Source organism: Drosophila gunungcola, chromosome 3R (assembly GCF_025200985.1).
Source record: "Drosophila gunungcola strain Sukarami chromosome 3R, Dgunungcola_SK_2, whole genome shotgun sequence".
NCBI lineage: Eukaryota > Metazoa > Arthropoda > Insecta > Diptera > Drosophilidae > Drosophila > Drosophila gunungcola.
Window position 1 is genome coordinate 14,892,336 of NC_069139.1, and position 13,826 is coordinate 14,906,161.

Here is a 13,826-nt window from a genome sequence, read left to right on the forward strand (position 1 = left end):
TCGAAAATCATACGGCAATGCCTAGATGAAAAAGTGTGAAAACAAAAATAAGGACATTGATTTCGTCCTTATCATTCGTTACAAGCCAATTCACTTCATTTACTTCGTTCGAAACAGACACCAAAACACCGAAGCCTAAGTCCAAGACTAAATTCGTTTGCGGTCTGTGTTTCAGTTTCGGTTTGTGATTGGGATTGGGACTGGGATTGGGTTCAGTTTCGGGTGAGATTTGGGTATTTCCTTTCGCATTAGGCATCATCAAGGTCCCCCATTCGAATGCCCGTTCACCGCATCCTCATCAGTTGCGCTTCATTGTGTTTTATTCGCTGCCGCTGTTATCGCATGTTAACACTTCATGGCAAATCCCAGCCAGCCAGGCTGGGATGTCCGCCTGATGTCCTTTCTCATCATCATTGGAATGACCTTTCGTTTTGGGGCGTGTATGGCATGTAGGACTGTGTGAATCCGCAACACGCTTAGTTAGTTTCTGGCACACGCTTTGCGTGCAAAATGTCAAAATACATTTTACTCGGATTTATGGTCACTGGCCGCCACCAACTCCTCCCACTCCAAATGCTCGTCATATATACATGTGCTTGTGGGATTTGTGCTTGTCTTTGGCTATTTTTGGGGATTTACACGCTTATCATACATACACACACATGCTCTGGACGAAATGAAAATATTATGCTACATTTCATTAAAGGCGCTTTCACACACACCCACACCCGAAGTAACATCCGCACATCCTTGAATGCTTTACAGCCACTTAAAATAGATTAGCTTTCAAAGTTTCGGGCTCTTAGGCAAAACAAAACTGACGGGAAAAAGGCAAGACGAATGCAGGAAATAATAAATAGCACAACCATAATTCATGTCGGTTTCTTTCTTGCGAGTCCTCGTCCGCAAATGTAATAGAAAACCCATTGAAAACATAAGCAACTGTCAATGATTTAATGTCTGAAATCAGAAATAGTTATACGTGACAGGTCTCACAGATGCCAAGTTCGAAGACCCCGACAAAACGACACTTTGATAAATGAAATGGCAAACATTTGAAAGCCAACAACTTCTCAATCATGGCCGGCAGCATCCAGAAAAAGTGGCCACTGTGGAATAAATACATCAAGAAGGTGCGGATATAACAGCCATTATAAGAGAATTCTTGGTGTTCGAAGGAAATCAATTTATTTCCTTTTTCAAGCCTGAAATCTTTTAGTCCCAGCGATTGTTAGGCCCCAGACTCTGCCCAAAAGTGAGACTCAGTGAAAGAGATCTGCTCACTTGATGGCCAATCCAAACCCCTTCATATTTCATTTCATTTGCCATGGCTTCTTCAGAGTTATAGCAGCATTTTTGGCCCTTTCGAGAGCCCTTTCACATCATCTCACATCAAGTCGGCGAAAAGGCCAAACTAAAACTGCTCTTTCGCTCCATGTGGCCCCATCAACGCAATCTGTGTCCTGCTGTTGCCGCAGCTTCCACTGCTATTATTGTTCCCTCAGCTTGCTGTTGCTGAGCACCGCCATGGCGGCCCACAAAAAAAAGGGCAAAAATATTAGCTGCCTCTCAATCGTTTGGCCAAGGGAAAACCCTAGCAAAAAAAAAGGGGGGGAATGAAAAGGGGTCAGTGTAGTGGTGGGTTTTAAAAAAATATATAAAATGGTTTATTTATGCAAATTGTCAATGGTTTTTGCTCTTCAAAAGATAGACGAATTGTGAGGCCCGACTGCTTTTAAGCGAATTGCCTGCCAACGGAGTGGCAAGGCCATTGACAGTCCAGAGGCCGTCCCAGGATCTCCTTCTAAACCTTTAATTGAAATATATGCCAATGAGCTGGAGTTGCCGGGGCCATTGTCCACAGGTCCAAACCAAACAAGCGCCGTCGGAAAGCAATTGGTTAGAGCAAATGAGCAGCGCCCAAAACAGGCCCATAAAATATTTACATTGCCCGCTAAAAGCGTGACTTGGCTCAAACCCAAACATACTCGCAGAAACACTTAGGCAGAGGATTTGGCATGCCAAAACATCATAAACTAAACCCTACGATGCGAGGCACTGTTATGCCCGCAATCTACACAATTTCAACTGCATATTTGTTTAAATGATAATCAAATGCAGAGCTCTACCCCCATTTATCACCTACGCGCCAGACGGTTAGGGTAATATTTTGAACCTTTTCCGTTTTTCAAAACCCCGGTCGGCGGTATAGGCTAACAGTATAGCTTTATCTACACCGCAGTGGGGGCTTTGTGTTTTTTTTTGCTTACCTTTGCTGGCCCGAATGACAGTTTGAATAGCCCTTTGGCAGGACACTTTATATATGTGTCTGGGGGGATGTGTGTGTGCCCGAGTGGCTGTTGACCATTGGAATGGCCCGCCATCGTCAAAGCGGATGCCCTCAACATTTATAGCTAACCAATGACAGTCTAAACCATTAAATGCAGCGGAATGTGGTATTTGAGTGCACTTAGCTAAACATAATTGCTGCCATATGTTGTCGGACTTTGGTTTTGTTTATAAAAAAAACAAATTAAATATTCTATGTTATTGTTTCTTATGATTAATTGGTCCCTAATTACTTAAATATGTTACACATTTTTATGAAGTACTTTGATTTAATTAAAAATCATTTTTAAATACATTTTTTGAGCACTTAAACAATTTAAACTTCTTAAAAACAACATTCTTTTTAATATCTAACTAATAATAACAATTATAATTTCAAGGAGTGTTCGTTGAATACCTGTAAATATTATTCAAACTTTATAACAGCGTATCACTTTATTCAATGCTTTTTTTAACTAACTGGAAGTATTGTTCGAGCCATAGCTAATTGTCCTAGACAAACAATTCGTTTTGCCTAATGACTCTGAACGCTTGCCCTTCATTTCACTAAAGACACGTATCTCACACTTTGTCCATGTTGTATCACCAAATAACTTTGGGGCTTATGCAGCTGTTTCTGCTGCTGGGTGCGTCCGCCACTTTCCCGCGAAGTGAGCGTAGGTGAGCGAAAAAAAATAGAACCGCAAACAAGTTTTGGACTTTTTCTCCGTTCCCTCAGCTTGCGGTGAACACGAAGAGCGGGCCTGTTTGCCCTGCACGGAGCCCAAATGTTCGCATCCCTACATCCAGGAGCCGCTCTGTGCGTTCTTCAAAAAATGTCACTTAGGATGCGGCTGTAAGTTTGGCTATGTGCGCCACGATTTCAACAATCGATGTATTTCTGCCCTGGAGTGTCGCCGCCCAGTTCATCAGTTGCCCATTCCATTTATATAAAGTGTCCTCTGTGGGACTATTGAATGGAATTTTAATAATAGGGGTAGCTGTTTAGGTATCTAAATCTTCATTAGATTAAAATTAATTAAAATGTGTTTGCACTAAATAAGAAATAAATCAAATTGTAGAGCCTCTAAGTTTATGGCCTCTGCTCTTCCTATCCAGTCTTTTTGTCTTTGTCAATTTACATGCGACAGGATTTTTACGACCTTGTATATTTGTGCTTCGTTTCTATTGCTGTTTCATCCGCTGGCTTTCAACTCACTTTCTTTTTACGACGACGACACGAAATTGTGTCTTGGGAATTCTATGTTTTTAGCAGCGAAAGTTTTATTGTTGATTTCTGCGGTGCTCGAGATTTACGACGCTGTCGGTGTCCTGACCCCATTTCGAGGGAATGCTTTTTGTGAGCTGCCACCAGTTCATAAAGCATACAATCTTAAATCTCTGCTTCCAGATTTCTCCTCCTTGTACCACATAAATATTAATTTAGCCGCAGTTACTCTCGGTCTTTTACGTTCCTTTCACTTTGGCTCTGGCTTTTGATATGTGTCATTTGTTTGCTTGCACTTTACTTTATGAATGAAAATTATTGCCCAACATTTTTATTTTTGAGCTTGTTGTTATTGCTGGCTGTCGTTATGTTCATACTGAAGTTAAATAGCATCATTGTTGACTTTTATGAACGTAATCAGCAGCAAAGTGATTGCCAACATTCATAAATAGAGAAAATAATGGTCATTTTATGAAGTCAACCTGTTGGGAAGATTGTTGCCTCCCATCCTCAAATTTAGCATTACCGAGAATATCCACTCATCACCTCTGTGGGAAATTAAATGCGTTAATGCAATTGCAATTTAAAGTAAACAATGTAATCTTCCATCTAGGGACTTAAAATGCAATTTCTCTATTTCTCTTTACAACCTTTTGAATATCTACAAAAATGCATTTCCGTTTTATTTGAACATAATTATGTGGATTGGGCTCTGTTTTGAATCCAAAATTCAGTGAATATTTGTGCATACTCATCAATTATTTAGCATATCTGGCTGACAATTTGATTACCCAATGGAACGGGAAAATAACATTTTGCATTTCCGCTAAGCTGAATTAAATGTTAATACTTCCGCTGGATGAGCGTCCACATGCGCATAAATTTCTAACAAATTTGGCACAAAATGGTTCTTATTATATCATTTCGCTAGACTAGCCATGGGTTTTGGGAGGACCTTTAATGGGTAGGCATAAAAACAATTACAGCCCAGGAAAAAGAGCTCACACGATGGCAGACACAAAACTGTTACTATTATTTTTTTTTTTGTGTCGCTGAAGCTCCGAAAATAAAATTTAATTTCCCATTAGTGGTAGGTTTTTCGTCTCATTTTTGCCGCACCAAATAGTCTTTAATGCGTATTTATGTGCTCCATATTATGTTTTAATTTATGGCTTGTCATTAAGCCCTCTTCGGTCTTGGCCATACTGTTTGAGTCTCTTTTTTAAACTGAAACATTTTAATGCGCTTTACAATCAAGAAACAAGAAGAAGTGTGTGTTTTTAAAAGCTCACTTTAAGTGCTAGTAACTGACATAAGCCACTAAACAACTCGACAACAATATATTAGAAACAAATAAATCGAACGAGAGCCGCAAAGGGGATTACGGAAGAGAGCCCTTGGACAGGACTCCGGCGATTTTCCCGGATCCGGTTGAGGGAGTTGCTGCTCTGGTCCTTTCCTATCCTTTTCGTTCTCTTCTCCCTTTATAATCGAAACACAGCAAGCTGTGGTAGTGGCCACAATAAATTCAAAACTTTTCGCCCTCAGGACAGCACACCTCTTTAGCTGAGGATTTTTGTTTTTAGTCCTCTCTCTCGCTTTTCTGGCCATTTAAATGGCGAACTTTTATGGAAACAAGCTTACACGCATTCCTGCTCCCACCCATGCACGGTTCGGTGGAGAAAGGACTTGAGGATAAGCAGGGACGGACCATGGCAACCCACGGAGCTTTTAATTCCTTATGGCCAACAACGATTGCGCCCGCCTGCCAATTGTTTAATGAGCTGAGTTTTCCCCGCTTGTTTTCCCCACTTTCTTGTTGCTCATTTCGGGTTCTGCTAAGCAGCGGAAATTGTCTGATAAGAGAATTTCACAAAAGTTGCTCATTTTAATCGAGAAACTTTTGTCTAGTTTGATTGCTAAGAACTAAGAAATAAGAGCAGTTCGCTTGTCAATGTGTGGCAGTCCTGACTTGTGGACAGCTGAGGTCTTGTTTTATCTTTTATTGAGGCCTGGTTGTTCGGAAAATTGACAAATAATGATAGCAACAAGAAGTTGATGCTGTTGCAAACTTATTGTAATTATAAAGTTTTCAGACGCAAATAGTTGGCGGCTGTCTAAAAATTTTTGAATATTTCTGCAGATATATAATAGATAGCAGCTGTGACAAAAGTTTAATAACTTCAAAGAAGTAAAATGTTTAAGGGAAATTTGATATCATTGGTTACATTTACTGTGTAATCAACCATAAATCGTATAAGCTTAAGCAATTAATCCAGTTAGGAACTAGCAGCCCTCCAATAAGAATTCCTTATTAAATCCTACCCAATTATGTTTTCAGCCTGAAATTATGCCACAAAATGTTAACTATCCTTTAAGGTTCTCAGTTGTGTGCATAAATATTATGGCCATAAATATTATGGCAAGAAACATTAAACTTCTTCAAACAGCTCATGTTCAATTTAATTGATGTGAGTGCAAGGAATGGGGTATAAACCCTTGTTCGATATTAATAAGCCTTGAGTGCGTGCCATTAATAAAAGTGCACATTCCGCCAAGCGAAAATAAAGGAAATGCAAAAATTTTACAAGCCTTAACTCTGTGTTGAATGAAGTTGTGAGCAGTTGGAGGACCCACCTGTTTCGAACCAAAAATATGCATATAATCCTGATGTGAATTTAATTAATGCGAAAAATAAACACTCCTCCACATGCACGTACTTTAACTTTTTGCAATTTTTCCATCCAATAAATTTGTTTTAAGGCCCTTGTCGGTAGTGAAAATTAAAGATGAAATGGCGATAAACATTGTTGCACTCTGGGCGCAGTGCATCGTACAAAAATGAACTTGCTCCGGGCATTAAGGGCTTAATTTAAGGGCTACACCCACCGACCGCCGATTTTCCCTCGCCTTCAACTCCATGTAATATTTAATGTTTGCCCTCCTCTTTAAACCGCAGGTATGCGCACTATCCAAACGCGCCGTGATACTGCAATCCTCGGATATCCTCGCCTATAATGAGCTCCCACTTCATCAGTCCAACAGCCTTAATGGCAATGGCAATGGCAATGGCAACGGCGGCAACAATTTGGGCGGGATTACGGCTATGGCCTCCAAGTCGTCTGCCCCGCAGAACATCATCGCTAATGCCGGGTTGAGCTACGAGGATGTGCTGAACGATGATTTCCAGTTCGACATGGATGGCCACGACGTGATGGTCTTCCTGCACATCCAGAAGACGGGCGGCACCTCGTTTGGCCGCCATTTGGTCAGGGATCTTGACCTGAAGGTGAGTTAGCTACTTTCTATATACTATATATATCCCTGATTGAAGCCTAGATACAATGGTAATTGACATACATTCTGTTTACTTTCAGCGTCCCTGCGAGTGCCAGCGACAGAGGAAACGCTGCTACTGCTTCCGGCCGCATCGCAACGAGAACTGGCTCTTCTCCCGCTACTCGACGGGCTGGAAGTGCGGCCTGCACGCCGACTGGACCGAACTGACCAGCTGCGTGGACGTGGAGCTGGACAAGAACGAGGGCGAGACGGCCAAGCGGCGCTACTTCTACATCTCGCTGCTGCGGCAGCCCATTGCCCGCTACATGTCCGAGTACCGGCATGTGCGGCGGGGAGCCACCTGGAAGGGATCGCGCCACTGGTGCCTGGGTCGCCAGGCCACCGCCGCCGAGCTGCCCGCCTGCTACAAGGGCAAGGACTGGCTGGACGTGGACCTTGACCAGTTCGCCGGCTGCGAGTCCAACCTAGCGGCCAACCGGCAGACCCGCATGCTGGCGGACCTCGCCCTCGTCGGCTGCTACAACAAGTCCTCGATGCCCGCGCACGAGCGGGATCGCGTGATGCTGGCCAGCGCAAAGCGCAATCTGGCCGCCATGGCCTACTTTGGACTGACTGAATATCAAAAGGTTAGCTCTTAATGGCTATATTTTGGGGGACAACATTGAAATGGATTTTTCTATCCCGATTTAGATGTCTCAGTACATATTTGAGGAGACCTTCAACCTGCGCTTCGCCATTCCCTTCGAGCAGCACAACACCACCATCTCAGCGACTGCTGTCCAAAATCTTCGACCCGACCAGAAGCGTCGCATCGAGAAGCTCAATGGCCTGGACATCGAGTTGTATGCATTCGCCAAGACGTTGCTCTTTCAGCGGTAAGTTTCCGACCCTATACTGATATTTATAACACCCAGTTTAATTGGCTTATGTGCCGATGGTTATGTTTTGATTTGGATGCGCCCCTTGTTAGTTACTGTCTCGGCAAGTTTGTCTGGTCGGAAAACCCGATGTGCGGAGTCGTGGGTCCGGTTCTCCGGATCCCTTCTTGCGTAGCATCATCGGGACGTCTGGGCGAAGGTCGATGACTCAGGACCAGGTTCTTTGTAGCGCTTTTATATCCCATGAGGGTGCGAAACCCCTTTGATCATCAGGGGCCAAGCCAGTAGACGCGTCCTTTGTTGCCGTCATTTTGTGCTGTGTTGACATTGGTTCTGGCAAAGGACATGACGTGGAAGGGAAGGAGAATGGATCCCATGGAAAAACCATCATTAGATCGCCTTGCTCTTTAACGCACTCAATGAACAGCGGTTATGCATGAGCAGGCATGGGAAAATTATGTTGAAGGTGTCTCATCGCAGCCATGGTGTCATTAACATCATTTATATTACTTTGGGTTAGCTCCATTAAAGGATCAGCTAATTTTGAAACCCTTTTCCGTTTTCATTTGCAAAAAGTTACAATCATTCTTTCGTAAGTGCCTTTTTTTATTTTTTTATGTATTTAAAAGCAGTTTTATTCGTAGAAAACTATTTAATTGTACATTCATCGGGGGATTTTTCTTCTTAGTTCCATTCTAATTTCTTTATTTTCTGTAAAACTACGAAAGCGGTTAATTATTCTAGATATAATAAGAACAGTACTGTTTTTTGCAACCAAAGGATATCCTCTATCTTGATTTCGAAGGAATAAATCTTTTCTCCTTGTTTCTGGCACAGCTGTGTGTGGTTGACCCACCCAGAATTTCATCCCTGCCTGCTTTAACCTAGAATTATCGCCTCCCTAGTTGCCAGAATCTTCCGGCCATTGTTTGCCATCAAAGGAACAACCAGCTGAGCAGTTGGCAGTTGTGACAATCTCACTGGAGAGAGAAAGAAGGGGAAAATGGCATAGAAAACAGGCAGCTACCGCAGGATCAGCAGGATATCATGAGGGTCTCTCGTCAGATTAGCGTTGGCCGATTGCCCAACTCTCTAAAGTGATCACAGAGGAAATCAATTTCCATTTTCCATGCAACTCAATTCGCCTCAATTCAGTTACCGACACATTTCCTTCTAATTATGCGGGCATCGGATTTCGTATCAAATTAACAACTTATGCTGGTTGCCAGCTGTATTGGAGCCAACGGAAAGCCCATCAAGTCCTATCCTTGTACTCGTAGTCGCGATCCTCGAAAGCAATCGCATTTGTAGCCGCCGAAGGGAAGGAGAACTTCAGACAGATGTGAGTGTGTCTCTGCTCGTTCGCCACGGCACATTTCTTCCTATATCTGAGTCAGGGAATGCGGAACCCCGTCGTCCCATGTCCTATATACACCCCTACCCGTCTTCCTACCTTCCTACCCCCACTCCGAGTTTGAACCCTCCTCGTGCTGTCTTGAGCTACAATTGCAACATTTGCGCGCGCTAAAATGAAAACATTTTCTTTACGTATACAATGCCGACGTCTTGACAAATACACAGAGATATGACGACTAGGGATATGCAATTGTGGCACGAACTACCACCAAAACAAGCTGATATAAACACATTTTACTTGAGTTAATTTGACTGAGGAACACCCTTTTAATTTATATATTTCTTGTAAAAAATAACAAATATTGAAAATTAAAAATATTAAAATACTTTAATTAACCAAATAAATTGTGTAAATAGGATTTACTTTAAATAAATACAGTAAATACAAGACATTTAAATGAAAAATTGAAAACTTATTCTCTGGAAATGGTTAAACCAAATATTAATTTAATTGATGAGTGAAGATCTTGTTTTTATTGGTTATTGTAACAAGACTAGAGAATTTACAAATTTATAATTTTAGATCATGATCATATCCAAAGAGTTTTATATTTTATTCAAAATATCAATGCGAAAGTATAGAACTTGTTTACATAAATCTTATATTTATTAATTTAACTTTTTAAGGGCACGACTCAATTTAAATGCAGTAATTAGTTTTTTTAATCTTTGCTGACCAAATATAGTGATTTTCCATTTGCTTAAAGTTCTCGGAAATACCCAACCTGATTTAGGGTATACCTATACCGCATAGAGGTGAGACAGCATAGGATCGTTGCAGCGACCCTTGCTCGAGGGTTGTTTTCTTCGCTTCCCGTTCGCCCCATCTCGTTCCCACACTCTGTCCATCCCGCTCCGTCTCGCTGCGCCAGCTGGACGCGATGTCTGCCTCGGGGATCTTGGTCGGAAGGTGAGCTCAGTTAGGTTTTGACAGCGGAACGCGTAGGTACAGCGAAACGGGTAGCAACGGGAAAGCGGGTTTAGTGTAGAACAGAACAGACCACAAAGTACAGAACAAATTTAAAACGAACTACAGACGATTTGTTAAACAGTTTACCTGAAAAAAAATAAGAAAAAAAAAAAACCAAACCAAAAGTTAAAGTTGTGTTTATGTTTGATCGTTGAGTTATTGTTATTGCAAAAGTTAAACGAGCGTTATTTATCAGACATTGAGACGAAATCCAAAGAAATCGTACCAAAGTTAAGCGAAAAAGCCAACCACACAAAAGAAAACAGAACTTCGAAAATGTCGTTCTCCAAGGCCAAATTGAAGCGTTTCAATGACGTGGATGTGGCCATCTGCGGCTCGCCAGCAGCCTCCAATAGCTCGGCTGGTTCGGCGGGCAGTGCCACGCCCACAGCGTCGACGACAGCCGCTGCTCCTGCTCCGCCCACCGTTCAGCCGGAACGCAAGGAGCAGATCGAGAAGTTCTTCAAGGACGCCGTGCGCTTTGCGTCCAGCTCGAAGGAGGCCAAGGAGTTTGCCATTCCCAAGGAGGACAAGAAGTCGAAGGGACTGCGCCTCTTTCGCACTCCCTCACTGCCGCAGCGTCTGCGTTTCCGTCCGGCGCCCAGTCACACGGAAGCGGGTGCCAGTGGCAGCGGAAGTGGTGCCTCCACGGCCGCCTCCACGCCGCTCCATTCGGCGGCCACCACGCCCGTGAAGGAGGCCAAGTCCGCCAGCCGTCTCAAGGGCAAAGAGGCCCTGCAGTACGAGATCCGGCACAAGAACGAGCTGATCGAGAGCCAGTTGAGCCAGCTGGACGTGCTGCGCCGCCACGTGGAGCAGCTGAAGGAAGCGGAGGCCAAGCTGCGGGAGGAGCATGAGTTGGCCACGGCCAAGACGAATCAGCTTATCGAGGCTCTGACCAGCGAGAACCACTCGCACAAGACCCTCAACGAGCAGATGGGTCGGGAGCAGGCCGATCTCCTCGAGCGTTTGGCTGCCATGGAGCAGCAGTTGCAGCAGCAGCGCGAGGAGCACGAAAGCCAGGTGGAGCAGCTGGTGGCCGAGAGCGAGGCCCTGCGACTGGCCAACGAGCTGCTGCAAACGGCCAACGAGGAGCGTCAGGTGGCGGAGCAGCAGCTGCAGGCCCAACTCACTGCCCTCCAGGCGGACGTGGCCCAGGCCCGCGAACACTGCAGTTTGGAGCAGGCCAAGACGGCCCAGAATATCGAGTTGGTGGAGAATCTGCAGCGGAACAATGCCTCGCTGTTGGCCGATGTGGTCCAGCTGAAGCAGCAGATCGAGCAGGATGCCCTGGCCTACGGGCAGGAGGCGAAGAGCTGCCAGGCGGAGCTGGAGTGCCTGAAGGTGGAGCGCAACACGCTGAAGAACGACCTGGCCAACAAGTGCACTCTCATCCGATCGCTGCAGGACGAGCTTCTGGACAAGAACTGCGAGATCGACGCCCACTGCGACACCATACGGCAGCTGTGCCGCGAGCAGGCGCGCCACACGGAGCAACAGCAGGCGGTGGCCAAGGTGCAGCAGCAGGTGGAGAGCGACCTCGAGGGTGCCGTGGAGCGCGAGAAGAGCTACTGGCGCGCCGAGCTGGACAAGCGCCAGAAGCTGGCCGAGAACGAGCTGATCAAGATCGAGCTGGAGAAGCAGGACGTGATGGTGCTGCTGGAGACCACCAACGACATGCTGCGCCTGCGCGACGAGAAGCTGCAGAAGTGCGAGGAGCAGCTGCGCAACGGCATCGACTACTACATCCAGCTGAGCGATGCGCTGCAGCAGCAGGTGGTGCAGCTCAAGCAGGACATGGCCAAGACGATCACCGAGAAGTACAACTACCAGCTGACGCTGACCAACACGCGCGCCACCGTCAACATCCTGATGGAGCGGCTCAAGAAGTCGGACGCGGACGTGGAGCAGTTCCGGGCGGAGCTGGAGTCGGTGCAGCTGGCCAAGGGGGCGCTGGAGCAGAGCTACCTGGGCCTGCAGGCGGACGCGGAGCAGCTGCGCCAGCAGCTCAACGAGAGCCAGGACGCACTCTCCGCGCTAAGGTCCTCGTCACAGACGCTGCAAAGCGAGGTATCGTTGAAGGAGTCCTTGCTCCACGAACTGCTCGCCGGCGAGGCGGAGACGTTGGCCAAATTCAATCAGATTGCTAACTCGTTCCAGGAGCGCATCGACGGCGACGCCCAGCTGGCCCACTACCACGAGCTGCGGCGCAAGGACGAGACGCGCGAGGCCTACATGGTGGACATGAAGAAGGCGCTCGATGAGTTTGCCACCGTGCTGCAGTTCGCCCAGCTGGAGCTGGACAACAAGGAGCAGATGCTGGTGAAGGTGCGCGAGGAGTGCGAGCAGCTGAAGCTGGAGAACATTGCCCTCAAGTCCAAGCAGCCGGCATCCGCCGCCTCGCTGCTTGGCACTCCTGGCAAGGCCAACCGGTCCAACACCACCGATCTGGAGAAGATCGAGGATCTGCTGGGCGACACGGAGCTGCGTTCCGACTGCGACAAGATCACCTCGTGGCTGCTCAACACCTCGGAGAAGTGCACTGTGCGCCAGGACAGCAGCAGCGAGATCAGCGAGCTCCTGCTCGCCGGCAAATCCTCGCCGCGTCCCACCCCCCGCACGCCCAAGGCCGCGCCCAGTCCGCGCACGCCCCGCACCCCGCGCACCCCCCGATCGGCGGCCAGCACACCCAAGAAGACCGTCCTGTTCGCCGGCAAGGAGAACGTGCCCAGTCCGCCCCAGAAGCAGGTGCTCAAGGCACGCAACATCTAGGTCTCGGACGATCCCTTGTACCAACTACTATACTCTACTATTATAAATTACATACCTTAGCTAAGATCTGATTCGAAATATATTCATATGTTTCTGAACTCCGACTAAATTCCAAATCTTCTCGTCTTTCATTTTTTGAGTTTATTCGGGAAATCTGATATGTTTGAGGTGTTGCAAAAGTTGCAACATTCTTCCTATCATTCAAATATCATTTGTGAATTTCACAGAAATTTGATATTTATAGCCTGTTTACAAAGGACTCAATGAAAACTCGATCGGTTGTTCTTAACTCCCTCTTATTATATTATAATAAATAAACACCAAATGATTTGTACTTATCAATTTTATTATATTTATGTTATATTTCGTCAAATAATAAAAGTTATTCTTCGAAAATGGGTAATTTTTGAAACTTAAAGTGTACAGTTTCATCAGTATTAAAACCAAACATTATTTTTGAATTTGAAGACTGTACCCAAACAATGGGGAAATTGCTAACGCTTTTCCTGACAACCCTGTAAGGAACTCGTTTTGATTTCGATCCACGGCTGTGATGGAATTTTCTCAGGCTGAACCTCCTCCAGGGAAGGCAGCCATGCAATCCGATGGGTTCTTCTTGCGACGCTGATTACGCACACGTGTCCCTCGGCAACGCCTTATCCCCCTGGCTATTCGATGGGAACGAATTTGCCTGCTCAGTTCCTTGGTTCCTCGAGCGAAACGGAACAGCTGCGGCTGCGACTGCGCCTGCGCTTCCTCCTCAAGGGTGGTTTAACCCAACCGTCTTGGGTTAAGGTAGAAAACGAGGAGAAATACCCATGCACCATCGAACATCCACCACTGACGGACAACAAGCTTGCTTCATTAATTGTGACTTAAGCCTGTTGACGGGGTTTTCCCTTCACATTTTTTGTTTTTCCGCTCCTTTTGCTTC

General features: G+C 45.7%; 3 protein-coding genes across 8 annotated transcripts in view; all 3 read left to right on the top strand.

Moving 5' to 3' along the window:
- LOC128252980 (heparan-sulfate 6-O-sulfotransferase 2) overlaps positions 1–13,826 on the top strand; it is a 78,865-nt gene that overhangs the window by 63,542 nt on the left and 1,497 nt on the right. For all 3 annotated transcript variants that reach the window (XM_052981232.1, XM_052981231.1, XM_052981233.1), the window contains exons 3-5: positions 6,516–6,845; positions 6,934–7,482; positions 7,547–7,731. In XM_052981232.1, coding sequence (XP_052837192.1) covers positions 6,516–6,845; positions 6,934–7,482; positions 7,547–7,731 — 1,064 coding nt within the window. The remainder of the gene's footprint in view (positions 1–6,515; positions 6,846–6,933; positions 7,483–7,546; positions 7,732–13,826) is intronic.
- Positions 2,879–3,408, top strand: LOC128252981 (uncharacterized). Of its 2 annotated transcripts, none has more exons than XR_008267358.1 (2): positions 2,879–3,009; positions 3,068–3,203. XR_008267358.1 is itself a non-coding variant. In XM_052981234.1 (2 exons), exons 1-2 carry the CDS (start codon positions 2,924–2,926, stop codon positions 3,280–3,282), a joined length of 297 nt encoding a protein of 98 aa, XP_052837194.1. In that variant the 5' UTR covers positions 2,903–2,923; the 3' UTR covers positions 3,283–3,408. The 2 variants fall into 2 exon arrangements, 1 of the variants encoding a protein (XP_052837194.1); XM_052981234.1 differs by having other exon boundaries at positions 2,903–3,005; positions 3,068–3,408.
- On the top strand, positions 10,203–12,990 carry LOC128252979 (myosin-10). Of its 3 annotated transcripts, none has more exons than XM_052981229.1 (2): positions 10,203–12,190; positions 12,263–12,990. In XM_052981229.1, exons 1-2 carry the CDS (start codon positions 10,397–10,399, stop codon positions 12,890–12,892), a joined length of 2,424 nt encoding a protein of 807 aa, XP_052837189.1. In that variant the 5' UTR covers positions 10,203–10,396; the 3' UTR covers positions 12,893–12,990. The 3 variants fall into 3 exon arrangements, with proteins under 3 accessions (XP_052837189.1, XP_052837190.1, XP_052837188.1); XM_052981230.1 differs by having other exon boundaries at positions 12,281–12,990; XM_052981228.1 differs by having other exon boundaries at positions 10,203–12,990.

Excerpts from the sequence above, each read along its gene's own strand:
- LOC128252981 (XM_052981234.1), top strand. The coding sequence starts at position 2,924 with ATGTTGTATCACCAAATAACTTTGGGGCTTATGCAGCTGTTTCTGCTG. Across the intron at positions 3,006-3,067 it reads CACTTTCCCGCGAAGTGAGC|CTTGCGGTGAACACGAAGAG; the intron begins GTAGGTGAGCGA and ends CCGTTCCCTCAG.
- LOC128252979 (XM_052981228.1), top strand. The coding sequence starts at position 10,397 with ATGTCGTTCTCCAAGGCCAAATTGAAGCGTTTCAATGACGTGGATGTG.